The following is a 20,628-nucleotide window of genomic DNA, read 5'->3' on the forward strand; positions in this document are numbered from 1 at the left end:
CTCGGAGTAATGTGAGCTTGCAGCTGCTTCTTCCTTTTAACTGCTAGTGGGGGTGTGACTTGATTGGGTGGGGGCTTGGCTGTGTTCTGATTGGCTGGGGGTGTGTTCTCATTGGTTGGGTGTAGTTCTCATTGGTTGGGGGTTTGGCTGTGTTCTGATTGGTTGGGGGGTTGGCTGTGTTCTGATTGGCCGGGGGTTTGTTCTGTTCAGGTGGGGTTGTGCTCAGGTGTGTTCAGTTCAGCTTGGTTGTGCTCAGGTTAGTCTTAGTTGCTGGGGGATTTGAGCTGGTGAGCTATGATCCTGCTGTTTGGCTTTGCGTTCATAGTCGTGCCGCATCTTCATGGTGGGCATAAGTTCGCTTCATGTATGTGTTGGAGGGGTTTGAAGCAGGTAGTGATGCAGCTGCAGTACGGCTTCTGGTCCGTGGTCGTGTCTCATCTTCTGTGTGGGTGTGAGTCTGCTTTATACATGGAAGTGTGGTAGTAGCATCTTGTGTGGCTCTCGTGGGTGTGGGTCTGGTGTCATTCTTCATGTTAGGTACTCGTTTGTTCATGAGGGCAGGTTTCCAAATGGCTGGTAGGCGGGAGGTATCATCTCGTTTATTCATGCTGTGTGGGCATTTTTCTATCTCTATGGCTTCTCTGATTATTCTGTTGTTGAAGTGTTTGGTTTTGGTGATAGTTCTGGTATTTTTAAAGTCAATCTCATGTCCTGTGGCTTTGAGGTGTTGGACCAGGGAAGAGGTCAGTTCTTCTTTTTTGATTGAGTTCTTGTGTTCTTCAATGCATGCCCTTATTCTTCTGTTAGTTTGTCCGATGTATGTGGTGGGGCAGGCAGTGCAAGGGATTTCGTATACTCCTTGGTTTTCCAACTCGATTTTGTCTTTAGGGTTTCTTAGGATGGTGGATATTTTTCTGTTTGTGCAGAATGCTGTTTTAATGTTGTGTTTTTGCAGGATCTTGCTGATTTTGTCTGTAGTGCCTTTTATATATGGGAGAAGGGCTGTGCCGTTCTCTTGTTCTGTGTCTTGGATTTTGGTTGGGGTTTCTTTTTGGATTAGGTGGGTAATCTTCTTTCTTTGGAATCCATTGACTGTTAGTACATTAGTAAGAGTGTGTAGTTTGGTTTTTAGGTGTCGTTCATCGGCTAAGCATTTTGTTCTGGAGATGAGTGTCTCAGCTACAGAATTGATCTGTGCTGGGTGGTGGTGTGAGAGTGCATGTAGATAGCGGTTTGTATGTGTTTTCTTCTGGTAGATGGTGTGTCCTAGGAAGCCATTGGATTATTTGTATACTAAGTCATCTAGGAAGGGAAGTTGATTGTTAGCTTCTGTTTCATGGTGAATTGTATTTTGGGGTGTAGGCTGTTGAGGTGTGTGAGGAAGTTGTTCAGTTTTTCTTTCCCGTGTGGCCAGATTATGAAGGTGTCATCTACATATCGGAGCCAGAGTTTGGGTTTGTGATCATATTTTTCTAGAGCTTGTGTTTCAAAGTGTTCCATGTAGGTGAAGTATGTATTGGATAGGCAGTGGTTGGTCAGATCTAGCATGTGCTGGGGGGGTGGGGGGGTTGTATTTGTTTTGGATGGCTGTCAAGGCTTCTTTTATTGGCACTTGGGTGAAGAGGGATATGACATCGAAGCTCACTAGTAGGTCGCTGGGTTGTAAGTTTTGTTTCTTTATGATCTTGATGAACTGGAATGAGTTTCTTACATGTGAGTTGATGGATTCTGCATAGGGCTGTAGTTCTCATTCCAGTTCATCCAGCTCCTACTAGTGAGCCAATCAGAACACAGCCAACCCCCCAACCAATCAGAACACAGCCAAACCCCCAACCAATGAGAACACAGCCAAGCCCCCACCCAATCAAGTCACTAGCAGTTAAAAGGAAGAAGCAGCTGCAAGCTCACATTACTCTGAGAAGCACAAAGCCAAAGACACAAGCCTGAAGATGATGAATGAGACTTCATCGAAACATCACCTAGATACTTCCAATTTTACGCAGGAGAAAACCCGAATAACCAAAGATCCACATACATACATACATACATACGGTATTCAGCTTTTTTCGGGTATTTTCCCACGTCATTGTAGTTGTGCTTTTAAAGTTGTAGCAACATTTCGGCAGATTCTCATCTGCCATCATCAGGCTTCTGTAGTTGTGCTTTTAAAGTTGTAGCAACATTTTGGCAGAATCTCATCTGCCATCATCAGGCTTCTGTATTGTATACAATACAGAAGCCTGATGATGGCAGATGAGATTCTGCCAAAATGTTGCTACAACTTTAAAAGCACAACTACAATGATGTGGAAAATACCGAACAAAGCTGAATATCAAACATGTTAGTACCCGCAAAAACTTAAGAATATATATGTGTGTGTGTGTGTGTGTGTGTGTTTTCATAGATTTTCACGAGTACAGGTATGTAGGTCTAGGTGTGTTTGGGTCTTTTCCTGAACACCAGCCCCCCACACCAGTATTTATAGAGAGATGGCAGCTCCGATCACACACTGCTTGCACTGGCACGAAGCCGAAAGCACCAGCCTGAGGTTGGTGAGTGGGACCTCACCGAAACATCACCAAGATACTCTTAATCTTACACAGAAAAAGACCTGAACACACCTAGACCGATCTCTCTCTCTCTCTCTCTCTCTCTCTCTCTCTCTCTCTGTATCTATATACGAATGAAAGCAGCATGAGAAGAAAGTAATTTCTCCACGTCTATCTCATAGGATATCACTGACCTTTTGCAACTAGTGAGCACGCTTGGAAATGTGAAGGGGCATGTCATGAGTATTCTTATAAAATTGCTGGCACAGGGAAAAGACCTGACCTTTAACAAAATAGCTACTGTGATCAGGTTAGGTCCAATTAAAAAAAAATCACAGCTGTATAAGATCAACTTAAGAAAGACAGGATTGGCCCAATCTTCTTTACCTGGGAAGATCCCTTCAATTACCCTTTAAACCAGAGGTGTCAAACTCAAGGCCTGGGGGCCAGATCCAGCCCACAAGGTGCTTAGAATTGGCCCACAGGGCCACATGGAAACAGTGAAGGACTTGTCCAGGGTGCCTCTGCCTATGAAAATGGAGCTCAAGAGGGCCGCGTGCAGCCCTCCCAACTCCATTTTCTCTGGCAGAGGGTTGCAGGAGACTGTTGCAGCTGAAAATGGAGCTTGGGAGCCCATTTTCACTGGCAGAGCGCTCAGGTCACCACAGGTGCCATGACATGAGTGACATTGAGCTGGCCAGGCCCACCCTGGCCACGCCCAAGATTAAACACAATCCTGATGTGGCCCTCAATGAAATTGAGTTTGACACCCCTGCCTTAAACACTCAACAGCCTACCATCACTTATTTGCAATAGCTAAAACTGTAAAGGTACCACATTTAAATAGAATCTGCGACATAGGACTTGAAAAACTTTAACAGACACCACTGATTTTTAATTAACTGTCACAAAAACAGGCCATGACATTTTGTGGTAGATTGGAATAATTCACCTAATCTTATGAGACTTGTGTCATAATAAATTTAATTTGGCAACAGAATAGGGACTATCATGCATGGTCCCAGAATTGTTCCATTGGCAGTTTCTCCTACTATAACCAATCCTGACCAAGCACTCATTGTTTTTCCACTCTTTCAGAAACAAAACATTATCTTTTTTTTTTCCTACATCACACATCACAATTAAAATCCTAAAACCTACAATCCATCACTTTTTATACAATGATCTAATGGACAGAACAACCCACTCTGTTTCCATTTTTCAGGTTGAAAGTAAAAGGTAAAAAGTAAAAGGAGTCCTTGCGGATTTTACTCCACTAGTTGGTGTCAACTATAGGGGGTGTTGCTCATTTCTATTTCAGGGCCATTGAACTAGCACTGTCCAAAGACATCTCTATGGTCATGTAACCAGCATGACACCATGGAGCACTGTTACCCCCCCACTGAAGTGGTATCTATTTATCTATTCGCATTTGCATGCTTTCAAAGGAGTGGTGCGGTGGCCTAGAGGTGGAGCTCTCACCTAACAGTCAGGAGGCTGTGAGTTCAATCCTAGGCAAAGGCAGATATCTTCCTCTCTGGGCACACTGAGAAAATATCTACTGAACAAAACTCTGCCTTGGTGACAGGAAGGGCATCTGGCCATTAAAATAGTTGCGCAGACTTTACCCTGCAAGGGGATTATAGGATTGTTAAATGAAGATGATGATGATTTGCATGCTTTCTAATTTCTAGGTTGACAGGAGCTGGATCAAGGCCAGGATCTCACCATGTTATGTGGTACCTGGGTTGTCAACTTTCCAGCCCACAAACCCAGAATTTTGTTCTGAACCACTGAATCACTTCAGGTTGATAGTGTTTGTGGTGTGGTGTTACATAAAGATAAGTGGTGTTATATAAAGATGAGGAGGGAAGAAGGAAGAGATTTCTACTCCTTTTAAGTTTCAGTGCTCCATTTCCTTCCTACAGATCATGGAATAAATTCTTGCTAGAAATCCCGTTGAAGTAAATTTCTCTCTTCCGTCACTGGCTTGATCTGAGTAAGACTGAGTTACATTATCTGCAACTTGTTGAAATCTTAGTTATGACAGTAATTCTTCACAATTTTAAAAAAAGAAACTACTTTTCTCTCTTTCCATGCAAGACATCACACTATCATGGTTAACTAAATTAGGACTTTCCAGTCTTGCAATGGTTTACAACAACTTGTATCACGACCCTTATACACCTATTGGGGCAGCATTCAGCCTTTGACCCACAGTAGCAAGAGCAATGTTTACCTATACTATGAAAAAAATTCTGAAGATACAATTTTTAAAACTAATTTCTCTACCTATTTCATTGGTAGAAGAATAGATGGGATTATTTGCTATTATGAACTACAAAATATTTCAGCTGCCAATGCAACAGCCATTTCATTTATTTATTTATTAGCTGCATAGCTTCTCACATTGTTGATTTTTGTGGCACAGACCTCAAGGATGAATAAGGGAATATATTAACAATCAAAGGATAAGATGGGAAACGTTTTTTTTTTTTAAACTAGCAATTGCTTCCAGAACACTGGTAATTAAATAGAGCTAAAGCAGAAAGGATTAAGAGAATTATGATTTGTTCTCCTTGTTAAATGCTTTTTCCCCAAACCCAACTGCTTTTTTGTCTCCTGACAGAAAGTAATAATTAAATCAGATTATTCTCATGCGAAATAATGAACAACCTCTTGTAGAGAGTGCTAAGACCTCTGGCTCCGTTTGGTTCCTACATTCTGTTCTATACATATTCAGCTTCCTGATGGGAAAATCTTTATCAAAGACATGTTTTTTATCTGGGTTTCAAGACGTTCCAAAAAGAAGAGATGCCAGAGGTTTCTTTAAACTGCATGCTACAGACCCAAGTTACTTTTCTCTTTTGAGTTTCCACATTCTCTTTGTCCAAAGTAAAAGAGAACTTCAATATGCACCAGAGGTGGTATTCAGCAGGTTCTGACCAGTTCTGGAGAACCGGTAGCAGAATTTTTGAGTAGTTCGGACAACAAGCAAATAGCACCTCTGACTGGCCCCACCCCCATCTATTCTCTGCCTCCCGAGTCCCGGCTGATTGGCTGGGTCTTCTTCTTCAGGAGAACTGAGCTGGAAAGCAGGTAAGTGGGGTGGGGAGGGAAAAGGAATTTTACAGTATCCTTCCCCTGCCACGCCTACCAACCCACACCTACCAAGCCACACCTATCAAACCACGCCCACAGAACCAGTAGTAAAAAAAATTGAATCCCACCACTGATATGCACTCATCTGCTGGTAGTCCAACAAGCACTAATCTCATCACCAACATTCAACTGACCAAGGGAAGGAAATCAAATTTAGAAAAAAAAAAAGGCTCAGAGATCCCCACATTCCACATTGTTGTTAAAAACCTGCACAGTGTGAAATTCAAAGTGTGGGTTTAAATTTATAAAGCTCTAGAATGGCTTGAACTCAAGATACCTTCAAAATCTTCTTCTCCAAGCATCCAGGGCAGAATTGCTAAAGGTAATCAGTTTCACAAAGGGAGAAGGATTCAAAAGTGATGCTTCCATTCTATGTGAAAAGCTTTCCTCTGCAAACGTTGGGTTGGCAATTTAAATATTGATCAAGCAGAGCTTTTCCAGCAAAATGAGATAAATGGGATGGTACTGTTTGGTTAATGGCTCCAGGTGACTTGGTCCTTTACATATTATTAGATCCTTGGTTACTTTTTATGATAGTAAGGATTATAGTGGTATACAAAACAATTTCGCAAGAATACACCTAAAGTGCAATTATACAGATGTTAGACATCTGTAAAGGTTAACTACAAATTTCCCTGCAAGAGTAGAGTGCAGCGGAAGGAGAAAGACTCACACTGGGCATATAGCAACATCTAGGAAGAGCTGCAGGGGCTATATAAAATTTCTCCCGGGAAAGAAAAGGTTACTAATACAGCTAGTCCTCGCCTTACGACTATAATTGAGCCCAGAATTTATGTTGCTAAGTGAGAAATTTGTTAAGTGGGTTTTGCCCCATTTTGTGATATTTCTTGCCACATTTGTTAAGTGAATCACTGCAGTTGTTAAATTAGTAACACAGTTGTTAAGTGAATCTGGCTTTCCCATTGATTTTGCTTGTCAGGAGGTCACAAAAGGTGATCACACATGACCCCGGGACACTACAACTGTCACAAATATGAACCAGTTGTCAAGCATCCAAATGTAAATCACATTGGGATGCTGCAATGGTCATAAGTGTGCAAAATAGTCACTAAATGAACTCTGGATTACCTGTATTATTCTTCGGCGCTTAAAGCACCCTCAAGGTACAAAAAATGTAGGACAAAATTTCCCTTGCTTGCTATGAGAGAGGGAGAAAGGGAGGGAGGGAGAGAGATATGTATCATGGTCACATATATACAGACAGACCATATATTTATTATTTATAAACTTTTGCATCTGAGGACATGCTTGATGATCCATGAAAGTTAATATCATAATTACTTGGTCAGATGTGCTTCAGACTGCCTATTCAGCGTGGTTTTGGATATATCATGCTATCCTATGAGCCCTATGGTTTCCCATGTGAGTATTAACCAGGCCTGACTCTGTTTTGATTAATAAAATCTAGCAGCAAAATAAACTAAACTTAAATGTAGCTGGCAATCTGACAAACAAATTCACAGACCTTGACCAAAGTTTCAGGCTATTGTGGTCAGATGTGCCTCTAAGGACACTCTATGGATAGCTCAATGAAAGTTAAGCAGGGATACCACTTAGAATACGCTTACCACTAATTTACCTCGGCACAGTGCTAAAATGAAAGATGTCAGTGCCAGAGGATATGTGAAACAAAAACACAATTTGCACAAATCCTTTTGTGTATCCTACAACTTTCCCCTCTTTTGCCATTCAAATGGAACTGATGGCACACTGATGGAACACACTGGCAACAGTGCAATAGATGCATTCTGTTTCGCATACAAACATCTTATCTTAATTGAAAAAGATTAGCTGTAAAATAAACAAATCGCCTTTGAAAAAATTATTGTTTTTATAGATCTGGGACTATGGGAATACATAGTTACACTGTTGGATGTCATCCAAACCCTATCATCATTCAGCTCTGAACAAGTTGCCTGGAATTAGTGCAACAGCAAAATAAACTAAAATTAACAAAGCACTGAAGATTTTTAATATCTGATATTAAAGAGCCCTATTTTTGATTCAGGATGAAGAAATTCCAAACTCTTTAGATATTTGACTTGAAGTACATTTGTTTAAAATTAATTAATGCACTAAACATCAAGCTAACAATATTATTATAAAACTAATAAGACACCATCAACAAAGGTCAACATAGGTGCACAATTACATCTTTTTCTTGGAAACTTTGCTTTATAAAAAAAATACACATCTGAGTTATGTCTAAACTGGCATAGAACCTGTTAGAATGATGAGTATACTCTTCTAGACTTACAACCAAATTTTCATGTTTAATGTGATACAGGAGAAGGGGTGTTTAAATCCTTAAATAAATATGGAATTTGTCCTGGCCAGGCCAATATGTAGAAGGTAGTTCATGACACACCGCTAAAAATCTAGGTGGAATTCCTAGTACAAACTAAATTGGTATCTCTAAGATGACTAAAAATGGAATGTTACTGCAATTCTAGATGAACAGCAGAAAATTCCCATAGGTGGTGCATCGCTGGTTGGTTTGGCAAGATTCTCAGTAAATCAATAAGCTCTATATGACCACATATCATAAACATGTCACATAAAATGCAATAAAATTATATTGATCAGACAAGACGTATCTATCCAAGAAATTCCAGTCACCAAGAGCAGGTTCTTTTCTATCTTTTAACAGTATTTTAGGCAGCCAACAGCCTCACTCCCCAAAAAACCATAATGTGTATCTTTAGTTAACCAATCTCAATTTCTTTAATTATATAAATTATTTTACCCTTGATCTGTGATCATCATCTTTCAAACAGGGAAATATGCAAACCTGCTATTTATATGGTTAATGCCTGTGCTTATACCAGAATCAAATTGGAATTGGAATGACTAGCTCAAGGTATAAGTAGATACAGGAGTTTCTACTGAAGGAGTAGAAACTAAATAACCAACATTATTTAATCCCAGCTTGGTTTGACTTAAATATGAATATTTCTTTTTCAAATGTTCATCTTGATCACGCTTGGCTTTTAAAAAAAATAATGCAATACATTTGTCAGCTACTTAATCTTCCCTTGCTTTTAAGGGATTTGAAAACTGGAATCTTATATTTTGTATATATTCAAGGCAACCTTAACGGGTTCAATATGCAACTCTCTTTCATATGACGGTGTGATTGTGGGGTCTAGTTACCTACCTAGTTTAGTAATGAAATGTCTACAAGAAAGCTCAAAGAACATCAAGGACCCCACACTTCAACCATAACAGGTTCAACAGGTGCAACTTTCTTTCATATGATTTTGTGATTGTGGGGTCTAGTTACCTATTCAGTTTAGTAATGAAATGTCTACAAGAAACCAAGCTTGGAGAACATCAAGGACCCTACAGTTCAACTTCTCTTTTCTTGATTGTGATGGTTTTACCAACCTCCCAGAATGCAAAAGATCTTTTGCTCCACATTCCTCTCTGTGTTTCACACACAGTTTTAATATCCAAGTGTAATTTTATCAGCCTGGCTTGAAACTGCATTTATATTTTTCTTCCTCAAGTGTGTCAATTTCACTTCACTATTCTCCTACATTTGGTTAAGGTGTATTGTGGTCCAATCCTGGCTCTGAAATAATCAAAATTATTTCAAAATAATCAGACTGACTTATGAAATCATTCCTGGCTCCATGCTTCTGTGCTCAGGCAGCAAAATCACTATTGATTTCTGATTGGAAGTCTTTGCATAATTATAGGTTTGCCCCACCATGCCCTTGCAGTAACTCTTAACAATTACTGGAAGGAGAGAAAGGCAGAGGGCATTTGTATTTATGTGTGTCTGTAAAGGTGTGTGTATAATTATAGCAACCAAATTCACTTAGCCTTTTAAAGGTCCACAGTCTCTCGTCTGTGTTGTGGCAAATGGTTCACGCTTATAGTATTCTGTAGTCGTGTGACCCTGATTTTCAGTGGTTTTTGCCAGTTGCCTAGTTTCCAGCAAAAAACAGCCATTTGCTAAAATGGCACTTAACAACAGCTGCAAAAAAGATTATAAACTGAAGAACGATCACTATTGACCTGCCTAACAACTGCAGGGACTTATGGGTTAGTTATGATTCTAAATTGTAATTAGATACTATCCATGATCAGTATCTATATCAGTATCTATATTTGCAGCACATAGTCCTGTAAGAAGTTTGGGTTTGGGTTTGGGCCAGCATAATGATTTCACTTGGAGGAAGATGCTGGAGCTCCAAGTTGAACTCTTGCAACAAGTCATATTTTAGGACACAGATTTTTGGTCAATGTCACAACGTATGGCTTACAAAAGCCACTTTCCAAAGGCTTAAGTCATTCGAAAGCCAGGAATCTTGGTTCTTTTGTTTGTATGTATGAGAGTCAGTTTTGGTGTGGTGACATCAGACTAGAAACTGAGAAGCTGCGAGTTCTAGTCCTGCTTTAGGCCCAAAGCCAGTTGAACCTTGTGTTGGTCCATTAATGGACAGCCTATGACATTGTCTCACAGGTGACATGCCATGCTATTTTTAGTGACACACCAGGCTTACAGGCCCTCTGAAAGTCATGCAAGTGGATCCTGTTATGGGGCAGCCTCTGGAGCCTCCAAATATCGTGCAAGAACAGAGTGTTCTTTTCTGTTCTCTTTGGATGCTGCAAAGCTATACCAGAGGGTTCCACAAAGTTTCCTGACCTCATGCAACCTGGACTTGGCTCAAATAGGCATTTCAAAAAAAATATAATAATTGACAATTATGTAAGTTTTTATTAGGGATGTGGTGGCTCAGTGGCTAAGACGCTGAGCTTGTCGATCAGAAAGGTCGGCAGCTCAGCGGTCTGAATCCCTAGCACCACGTAACGGAGTGAGCTCCCGTTACTTGTCCCAGTTTCTGCCAACCTAGCAGTTTGAAAGCATGTAAAAATGCAAGTAAAATAGGAACTATTTTGGTAGGAAGGTGACAGCATTCCGTATGCCTTTGGCATTTAGTCATGCTGGCCACATGACCATGGAGACATCATTGGACAGTACTGGCTCTTTAGCTTTGTAACAGAGATGAACACTGCCCCCTATAGCTGGAAATGACTAGCACGTATGTACGAGGAGAACCTTTACCTTTTAAGTTTTTATTTATTAGTACATTAAAGAAATTTAATTTATGACTATGTCATAAATTGGTGTGTGTGTGTGTGTGTGTGTGTGTGTGTGTGTGTGTGTGGTGTGCAACAAGCCAGTAGAATTAAGTTAGACATTTTCTGAATTTTTGACACAACAAGCCCTCCAAGATTCACCATCATTGGGCGAGTCATTTTCTCTCAGTCCTAGGAAGGAATCAATGGCAAACCACTTCTGGAAAACCTTGCCAAGAAAACTGCAGGGATTTGTCCAGGAAGTCTCTTCAAAAATCGAACACAGCTAGACAAAAAAAAATGTATATATTTCTTTTAACATGGCAATTCTCCGCCATTTTTTCAGCTGCTCGGGTAACATTCTGTTGGACACCATCTTGGAAAAGGCAGCTGGAAACCATTTGAACAGGTGAAACAAATAAATGAATGCCTCAAGTTCAATTCCTGATATTTCCATTTGAAATATATAGGAGAACTGCAAAAGGCCTCAAGTCTTGGTCAAACCCAGATACCAGGAACTGCTACACAGCAGATAAGCCATCTAGCCTGGTAGTTTACTCAGATTGTAAATTGCTACCTTTCATATCTTTTGCTCCCTGATTCTTTTCAGCAACAATTTAGCTTGACTCTTTCTGCAAGCAAAACATGCTACTGAGGGAAAGAAATATTGAGGCCAGAAACCAGCCTCATAGCTACATTAATACTGAACAATTCATCATATCCTTGAGAATATTCCAGAACGGACAGATGTGTATATTTTAAGAAGAGGAGAAATCTCTTTCTCTCTTTCTCTCTCTCCCAGAGTTCTGTTTACACAAAGGTAAATCTGATGTACCATACAGTGTCAACCCTTAGAGCATTACAGCACCAAGATCAGATTGTTCAGTGTGTCTCAGCTGTTTCGTATGCAGTTGACCTTGAAGGATTACATTGTGTCAAACAGACATACAGATCTCTGTAACATTGACGTGCAAATGGTCTTTGATAAAAAAAAATGATGCATGCATTTCAACATCAATAACTCTGGGAACATCCATTTGATTTTTTTTAAAAATAAGCTCAATCTCCATCCCAAAAGATTAGAACATGATTAGAGTAACTAGGGCCAGATTTTCAATTTAGCCACATATTGTCTTAAGCAGAGCAAGGGCACCCAGCCTTTGCAACTTCTAAACCATAGTTTATAAGCTGGTTCCAACTGGCCTGTTAAATAAACCCATTGTAGTTTGTTCTGAAATCATGGCTAAGGAAATATTTCATACATATGAACTTCATGGTTAATTTAAGCTTGATACACTGAATTACAACTTCTTATATCCATCAGCCCTGCCTAAAATTGCAAAATGTGTCCCACTTATCCATGCTTAACTGAACCACACTGTACTCATTTAATATCCATACCCACATGTATCAGTTCACATGACATACTGAACTTAAACTAGCTATATAAGCTAGGTGACATGAGCTTGGATGGTTTCTGGTTTAGCATTTAGTGAGAGCCCAGCCAACATGCTACTGTATGAGCTATAATATGGATTGTTTGGGCATAGCATGTTGGGTAACACTGTGCATTAGTAACCTAGGTTTACTGATTACTGGGTGTGAATCCAGAAAATGTATTATGCACACTGAGTTGCTGCCAGTCAGTGTAGGAAAGTAGCTCACGGAGATCTAAAGGTAGATTTCTAGCCCAGGTGATCAACAAGGATTTCAACTTCCATAATACCAGAACAGTTGCAACATCCTGCATCTCATTACTGAATTATGCAAATCTGAGGAATTTGATGTGGACATTTACTAGCTGGTTAACTCAACTGTTCACATAACAGATGAAACCATAAATTAATCACATTAGCTTGATTTGCTACAAATCAACCAAGCACATTTGGGCTGATGTGTGCGTGTGGTTGGCTGAGGGTTTAGTATGCCATGAGAACTCAGTGATTGAGTAAATCATAGCTAAGGAAGTAAACACAGCCATGATTTACCCAGTCATAATCTAGCCACTGTGAGTTATGCTCATTGACTGATTCCAAAAACAAGTTGAAGTGCAGCATATTTTGGTAATACGTGACTCTTCTATTTCAGGGGTCCTAGGAATCTAGTAATAAAATAGTTTCCCAAATGGATCCACTACTAAGGCAATGAAATGAATGCTATGGCAGGAGATCAAACCAGAGTGTAGCAATTCTTAAGGCCCCATTCCAGTTACAAGGAGGAGCTGTTCCTGCATTGAGGCTTCTGCAGAAGCCAAGAATCTATGATAAATGAATGCTCTGGGAAAATGTACGATTAAATCAATTATCTCCACTCCACAATAACATGCGTGTCATGTGGCTGCAATAGCCAGAAAATGGGGAGCCACCCACCTTCTTTCAGGAGAAGTGCAAAGGGGAGCACGCCAAGGTTCATGCAATTTCATTTCACCCCTTTGGTCAAAATGGACACTACAGCCAGGCTGACCCTTCAAGCAGATGCAAACTCAGTTTTGCATCCAAGTCTACAAAGCATTGCAAGAGTGTAGCTCTTCGCATTTAGTGTCCTCTCTTAGCATTAAGCAGCCACATGCAAAGACCACCCAATTAATCCTTGGAGAAAACTGATCTTTCCACCTATGCATTTCTTTCAAGTTATAAGGATGCTAAAAAGGTAAAGGGTTCAAAAAATGGGGCAAGCTAAGAGAAGGCTGCTTGGACACCGGGGCAACGTTTTAAGGATGAGAAAATGTGACAACCTATCAAATGCACACTAACCAACACACACACACACACACACACACAATCTGCCTAGAAACATTCCCATGCTTTCCTCTCTAACTATAGGAGCAGCATTGCTGATTCTACAGTGGAAGGCAGCCAAAAAAGGGGGGGGAAGGAGAGGGAAAAAAAAAACCACTTCTGATGTGCAAGTGTGAAATTAACAGCGTTCCAAATGTGCAAACGGCGATCTCCAAAACAGCTCTCCCCTCAATCAACCTTCCACCCCGCTTCTTTCTTTCTTTCTTCCCTTCCTTCTTTCCACTTGCAGCTGAGAGATGCACCATTAAAAAGAGACAGCAAGAGACAGATCTTTCTCCCCTTTCCCAAACCCACCCACTCAACGACATCCCCCCCCAGACGGGGGCGGGGGGGCTTTTCGCCCCGTTTTCATCCTCAGCAAAACATCATCAATGAGCGCCTACATTCCTCCGCGTCCCACAAAAGGAGGAAAATAAACTACATTAATCTAGATTAATCTGGATTATTTCCCCAACCCCCACCACCACCCCTTTTTCCTGGCAACCAGCTACCCTTTTTTGCAAACTTAAGGCAATGCTCAAATCATAAAACGGGGAGGGGGGGGGGAGGAAGGAAACGGGCAGGGGCAGAAAGAATGAAGAGGAGGGGAAGGCTGTTCGGGTGGGTTTTAATCTCCCACCCACCCCCCACCCCTCCCCGCTCGCTCCGATTCGCCCCCCTTACCCTCAAGGCGGACAGATCTATCTCGTCCAAGCTCCGAGCCGGAGAATCACTCGCCATGTTTACGAGGGGGGCTACCTCCGCGCCCGTGGAGATGGCAGGAGCGCAAGACCAAGGTTACCGACGCCGTCGCCCGCCGGGCAGCCTCGCCAAGCTGTCCGTCTCTCGTACCGGTGGGGGGGGGGGAGGACGGGCGGGGGAAAGGCGTCCTCAGGGCGCTTCGCTTCTCATGCGCTGAGACCGACGGAGGGGAGATCCCCCCCTTCACTCTCCCTTCCACCTTCCCCAGGAAAGGGCCAAGGGGAAAGCCGGCGAGCGCAACAGTGACCTCTCCAAACGGGCGCCCAGAAGAAGGAGAAGGGGGGGCGGGGGGGACCCGAGCCGCCTGAGGCGCGATGCCCAGATCTCGTGCGCCCCTGCCCGGCTCCGCGGTGTCAGAAAAGGAGGCGCGAGTTGCGTCGGCGGCGGATTTCCCTCAGGGACGCGAGTGCCTCGGCGGAGGCATGCCCGGCTCTCTCCTTCTTTTCCCCGGGCTGGCTTGGCTCAGCACCGGCGGCTTTCGGAGAAGGCGCGGAGCGTCACCTCGTCCACTTGCTCCGGAGAGAAGAGGCTCGCCGTCACGGCGGCTTCCTGGGAGGAGAAAGAGCCGCTCAAGGGGCGGTGCCTGGGCGCGCGTTGGAGAACCGGGCGGCGGCGGCGGCGGAATCGCGGTCCGTGTGCTTGCCGCTAATTCGGTTCTCGGCTGGGGGATGGAGCGCGGCGCGCTTTCCCTTTAAACGCCTGGAAAAATCAGCCGGGTTGGAAGTGGAGCGGCAAGGAAAAGGAGGAAGGAAATAAAAGGCAGGCAAGCAAAGCAGCGCCGGCTGATCTTGCTGCCTGGTCTGGTCTGGTCTGGTGGAGCCGGCTGAGAAAAATCCTTGCCCAAAACGCAGCCCCGATCCTCTCCCGATCCTCAACCCAGATCGCGCCGGAAACAAGAATCCGAGTTGCAAGATCTCGGCAAAAATAAAATAAAATAAAATCTGGATTTGGAATTGAAAAGGCGGAGAGCATCCGAGATGGCTCCGAGGAAACGGCACTTTGCGCGGATACGAACTTCTGCTGAAACCCTTGCGGCTCAAATCAGCATAGGATGGCAAGCCTGACGGGTTTCACCGAGTGTGTGTGTGTCCCCTTCAGGGTAAACTCGGCCTTGGCCCGAGTCGCATTTCAGAGGGCCTTAAGTCTTTCTTTCTTTTTCACCTTCGTCCCGGGGAATTGCTTGGACTTGTGAGTTTGAACTGGAGATGGAGCGAAGAAAAGTCAACAGAAATGAATTCCGAAATAAGAACAAGACCTTTGAATCAGCCTCAAATACCGCCCCCCGCTTCTCTTTCTAATGTGCCCAATAGCACTCTGACTCCGTCTATTTGAATAAGAAATTGACCACGCCTTATTTTCAACTATTTTTTTTTAAGTGCTCCCTTTTGGTCGTTTTCTCTTCCTCTGCCAAACTACGAATTCAAATCTGAAAAACGAGCTTCGCCGGGTGACAAACCGTTTCAAATCCACCGTTAAAATTCTTGCCGGGTTGGGTGCGGTAGAAGATGGTTTTCTTTTGGCCTTAAGCTGTTAAAACCAAGGAAAACTAGCCAGGGATATAAGAACTACAGGCTCTGGCATTCACTACACTTTGCAGCAAGTGTATTTAGTTCTGCAAGAAGGTAACAGATAACAGATAATCAGAGTTGGAAGGGACCTTGTAGGTCATCTAGTCCAACCCCACACTCAAGCAGGAGACCCTACACCATTTCTGACAAATGACAGTTCAATCTCTTCTTGAAAGACTCAACTGATGGCACTCCCACAACTTCCAAGGGCAATCTGTTCCATTGGTTGATTGTTCTCACTGTCAGAAAATTTCTCCTTATTTCCAGGTTGAATCTCTCCTTGTTCAGTTTCTATGCATTATTCCTTGACTGGCCTACAGAAGGAAAAAAACCAGGAACTGTGCCGGAAAACCCATCTAATTAACTTAGTCTTATGGTGGTCTGATGGAGAGGAAGAGTTATGTTTATAGTAGGAGTCAGATTTTTTCCATAGGCTTTCTTGGCTATGAGTTCCTAAAATACCTGCTTTGTAGGTCAGGCATGCATATGTGCACACAAGCTATAGGCTTCGTTTAGGCTAGAGCACAGGTACCTAGCAAAGTCTCTTGGGAGAGATGGTCACCAAGAATATTGTGAGAGGGATCTTGGAGTCTTAATGGACAACAATTAAATATGAGCTAAGACTGTGCAGCGGCAGCCAAAAAAGCCAATGCAATCCAAAACTGCATTAACAGAATGATATAAACAAGATCAAGTGAGGTACTAATACCACTCTATAAAACCTTAGTAAGACCATACCTACAGTACTGCATCCAATTTTGGTCACCATACTATAAAAAAGATGTTGAGACTCTAGAAAGAGTGCAGAGAAGAGCAATCAAGATGATTAGGAGACTGGAGGCTAAAACATACAATGAGTGGTTGCAGGAACTGAGCATGGCTAGTCTAGTGAAGAGAAGGACCAGGGCAGACATGATAGCAGTCTTCCAATATTTCTTTCAAGTTTTTTTTTATTTCAATCTACACATACACAACAATACATTAATGGTGTGGCATCAATATATCATACATTTTAGTATAGGCAAGCTTTGCAGTGTTCCAATATTTGAGGGGCTGCCACAGAGAGGAGGGGGGTCAAACTATTTTCCAAAGCATCTGAAGGCCAGAAAAGGAATAATGGATGGAAACTGAACAAGGAGAGATTCAACCTGGAAATAAGGAGAAATGTTTTGATAGTGAGAACAATCAACCAGTGGAACAGTTTGCCTCTGGATGTTTTGGGAGTTTCATCACTGGAAGCTTTTGAGAAGAGAGTGGACTGCCAAAAATGGTGTAGGGTCTCCTGCTTGGGCAGGAGGGTTGGACTAGATGACCTACAAGGTATCTTCCAACACTGTTAATCTGTATCTGTATCTACAGCCTTAGGCAGTATGGCTGAACTTGAATGGAAAGTGCCCCCTCCCCAACATCCATTTCCTTGTGTTCACACAACATATCCATGGTTAACCCACGTTTACTAAACATAACTTTTCTGGCTATGTATGATACACTGAATTACATGGACTGGATTCACATCATGCATGGCTAACATGCAAATGCTTAGTGTGTCAGGCATATATGGCTGTTCAGTGCAGCAAGACATAGTTCTGAATAAAGTGCATTAATTTAGTTTTCCAATGTTGCTGAATTGGCCAAGCTGGTTAAGGCTCCTAACATTTGTAATTCAGTGTCAGAAGAAACATAAAGCCATACTTGTCTAGGTGACCTCATGTTACATTGTAACATCCTTGTGCAAATAGCAGAAAGAGAATGTTATTTTTTTATGTATTTATTTGTATCACGCCTTTGTTATTTTACAAATAACACAAAGTAGCAAATGCCTTCCTCTTCCTCTTTTCCCCACAACAATCACCCTGTGAAGCCAGCAGGACTGAGAGAGACACAACAAAGTCAAATATATGTGATGCCATGCTTCGTGCCAGATTCTTAGTAACTGGCTAGATTAACTGGCTAGATTAACTGGCTATGGCCACCCTGGCCACTCCCCGCCCAGCCCCTCCAGGTCAAACACAGCCCTGATGTGCAGGGGTGGGATTCAAATTTTTAACAACCGGTTCTGTGGGCATGGCTTAGGTGGTGGGCATGGCTTGGTGGTCATGCTAAAGACATAAGTGAGTAAATTGCATCTTGGCTTAGCATGTTCAATGACCCCCAGCTGTTGTGGGTTTATAAACCAAGGTATCCAGTAGACTATGTGATCCCTGCTCGTTGTTATAAATCACGATCAAACAAGCCATTGGTTAACATACATATATACCAGGTAGTCCAGGGGTGTCAAACTCAAGGCCCAGGGGCCAGATCCGGCCTGCAGGGTACTTAGTTCTGGCCTGCAGGACCGCCTTGAAAACCACAAAGGACTGGCCTGCTGTGCTTCTGCCAGTGAAAATGGGCTCCTGAGTTCCGGAGCTCGGGAGCCTGTTTCCACTGGTAGAGCACTTGGGCCACCACAAGAGTGACGTCAAGCTGGCTATGGCCACCCTGGCCACTCCCCGCCCAGCCCCTCCAGGTCAAACACAGCCCTGATGTGCAGGGGTGGGATTCAAATTTTTAACAACCGGTTCTGTGGGCATGGCTTAGGTGGTGGGCATGGCTTGGTGGTCATGTGACTGGGTGGTGGGCATGGCTCGGTGGTCATGTTATTGGCTGGCTGTGGACAACTCAATATCACTCACATTGAGGCACGCATCTCCTCGCCTGGCCTCTCATGACTGTGAGGATGCTGCAACAGTCATAAGTATGAAAAATGGTCATAAGTCACTTTTTTCAGTGCCATTGTATCTTTGAATGGTCACTCCATGCAAGCAAAGTACCAGCAAAGGAAGGGAAAAAAACTCCAGAGTCCTGTCAAGAATGTAATAAGGGTTAATGGAAAGGCAGTTTCTGTAAGCAACACCAGAATGTTTCCTTCCTGCCTTCCTTGCAGGATTAGGCCAGTAATTTCTTCTAACAACTGGTTCTTTAAACTGCTTAGAATGTTAACAACCGGTTCTAGCGAATAGGGGCGAACTGGTAGAATCCCACCTCTCCTGATGTGGCCTTCAATGAAATCAAGTTTGACACCCCTGAGATAGTCCTTGACTTACAACCATTTGTGTGGTAACCGTTCAAAGTTACAAAGGCACTGAAAAACATGATTTATGACTATTTTTCACACTTAACAACCCATTGCAACATCCTCATGGCCATGCAATCAAAATTCAAACACTTTGCAATTGGTTCATAATAATGATGTTTGCAGTGTCCTGAGGTCATGTGATCACTTTTTGTGATCTTCTTACTAGCAAAATAAATTGCTAGTAAGCTGGATTCCCTCAACAACCATATTACTAACTTAACAATCAGAGCGATTCACTTAACACTGGCAAGAAAGCTCATTAACAACTGTCTTTCTTAGCAATAGGAATTTTAGGCTCAATTGTGGTTGCAAATTGAGGACTACCTGTACCCAGTCATAATACAAGTTTTCTGAATTTGGCTTTAGCTGAGAAGCTACAGTAAATGTGTCTCTGGGACTCCCAGTGTTTTTGGCTGGGATGGTTGGGAAATATAGTTCAATTACAGTTGTTTTCCTCTCTTGCCTTATCTAGTTATCTTCAGCATGGGAATACATTATGAGCACTTGTGTTTTACAACACCTAAAACAACAAGTCACAATTCTGAGAAGTTTGCCCTTTCATCTGAAAAATAGCCAATAGGGGGAAAACCCACTTCCTATTCTTTCATCAAAGAAACATTAGAGCAGTATTTCTTGACAACTCTTAAGACCTGTGGACTTCAATTCAAGTGTGGAGATGCAAACATTTGGATTGAGAAATACTTCTTTGCTCATTGACGTGAAAGTAAACAAACGGAATACATTGGAACCTGATCTGGAGCAAACTCAAGTCATTCTGTGTAACACTGATGATATTACCTAGTTGGGTAGTGAAACATCTACAAGAAAACAACCAACCTCAGAGAGAACCAAGGACCCCGCAGTTCATCCCTGAACTACAAATATTCTTTTTTATAGGTATTAATGTCATTAGCGAGGTAGATTGTATTCCTTGTATTGCAAGTTAGAGGTCCATTTAAGGTAGTTGCTGGGCTTCATATAAAGAACGGTTGCTGTAATTGGGTATGTCTAGTTTGATGAAAAGAAGGACTAGGGGAGACATGATATCAATGTTTCAATATCTCAGGGACTACCGCAGAGAAGAGGGAGTTGAGCTCTTCTCCAAAACACCAGAGGCAGAACAAGAAGCACTGGGTGGAAACTAATCTAGGAGAGAAGCAACCTAGAACTACGGAGACATTTCCTGACAGTTAGAACAATTAATCAGTGGAACAACTTGCTTCCATAAGTTGTAAATGGAAGTTTTTAAGAAAAGATTGGACAACCATTTGTCTGAAATAGTATAGGGTTTCCTGCCTAAGTAGGGGGTTGGAATAGAAGATTTCCAAGGTCCCTTCCAAACTGATGTTCATGAATAGAATAGAATAGAATAGAATAGAATAGAATAGAATAGAATAGAATAGAATAGAATAGAATAGAATAGAATAACAGAGTTATTCTGTTATTTTATTCTATTCATGAACATCAGTTTATGCTTCACTGGGAAACAACCACAGCATCCCTTAATCAATTCTGGCTGATCACAGAAAGTGGAACAGGGCAAGACTGGATCAGTATTTGTATGGGGGTCTACCAGGAAACCCCTG

General features: G+C 42.3%; 1 protein-coding gene across 7 annotated transcripts in view; it reads right to left on the minus strand.

Annotated features, from left to right (window-relative positions):
• Positions 1 to 14,886, minus strand: part of TNIK (TRAF2 and NCK interacting kinase) — a 311,530-nt gene extending 296,644 nt beyond the window's left edge. For 6 of the 7 annotated variants that reach the window (XM_087933454.1, XM_087933457.1, XM_026705757.2 and 3 more), the window contains exon 1: positions 14,282 to 14,876. In XM_087933454.1, coding sequence (XP_087789580.1) covers positions 14,282 to 14,338 — 57 coding nt within the window. In that variant the 5' untranslated portion in view covers positions 14,339 to 14,876. Of the gene's footprint in view, positions 1 to 14,281 lie in introns of all 7 variants that reach the window. The other variant, XM_026705758.2, reaches the window with a different exon arrangement.
• Positions 14,887 to 20,628: the final 5,742 nt, after the last annotated feature.

The sequence above is a fragment of the Pseudonaja textilis genome, chromosome 4, assembly GCF_049901715.1.
Source record: "Pseudonaja textilis isolate UNSWEBS1 chromosome 4, rPseTex1.2, whole genome shotgun sequence".
NCBI classification, from domain to species: domain Eukaryota; kingdom Metazoa; phylum Chordata; class Lepidosauria; order Squamata; family Elapidae; genus Pseudonaja; species Pseudonaja textilis.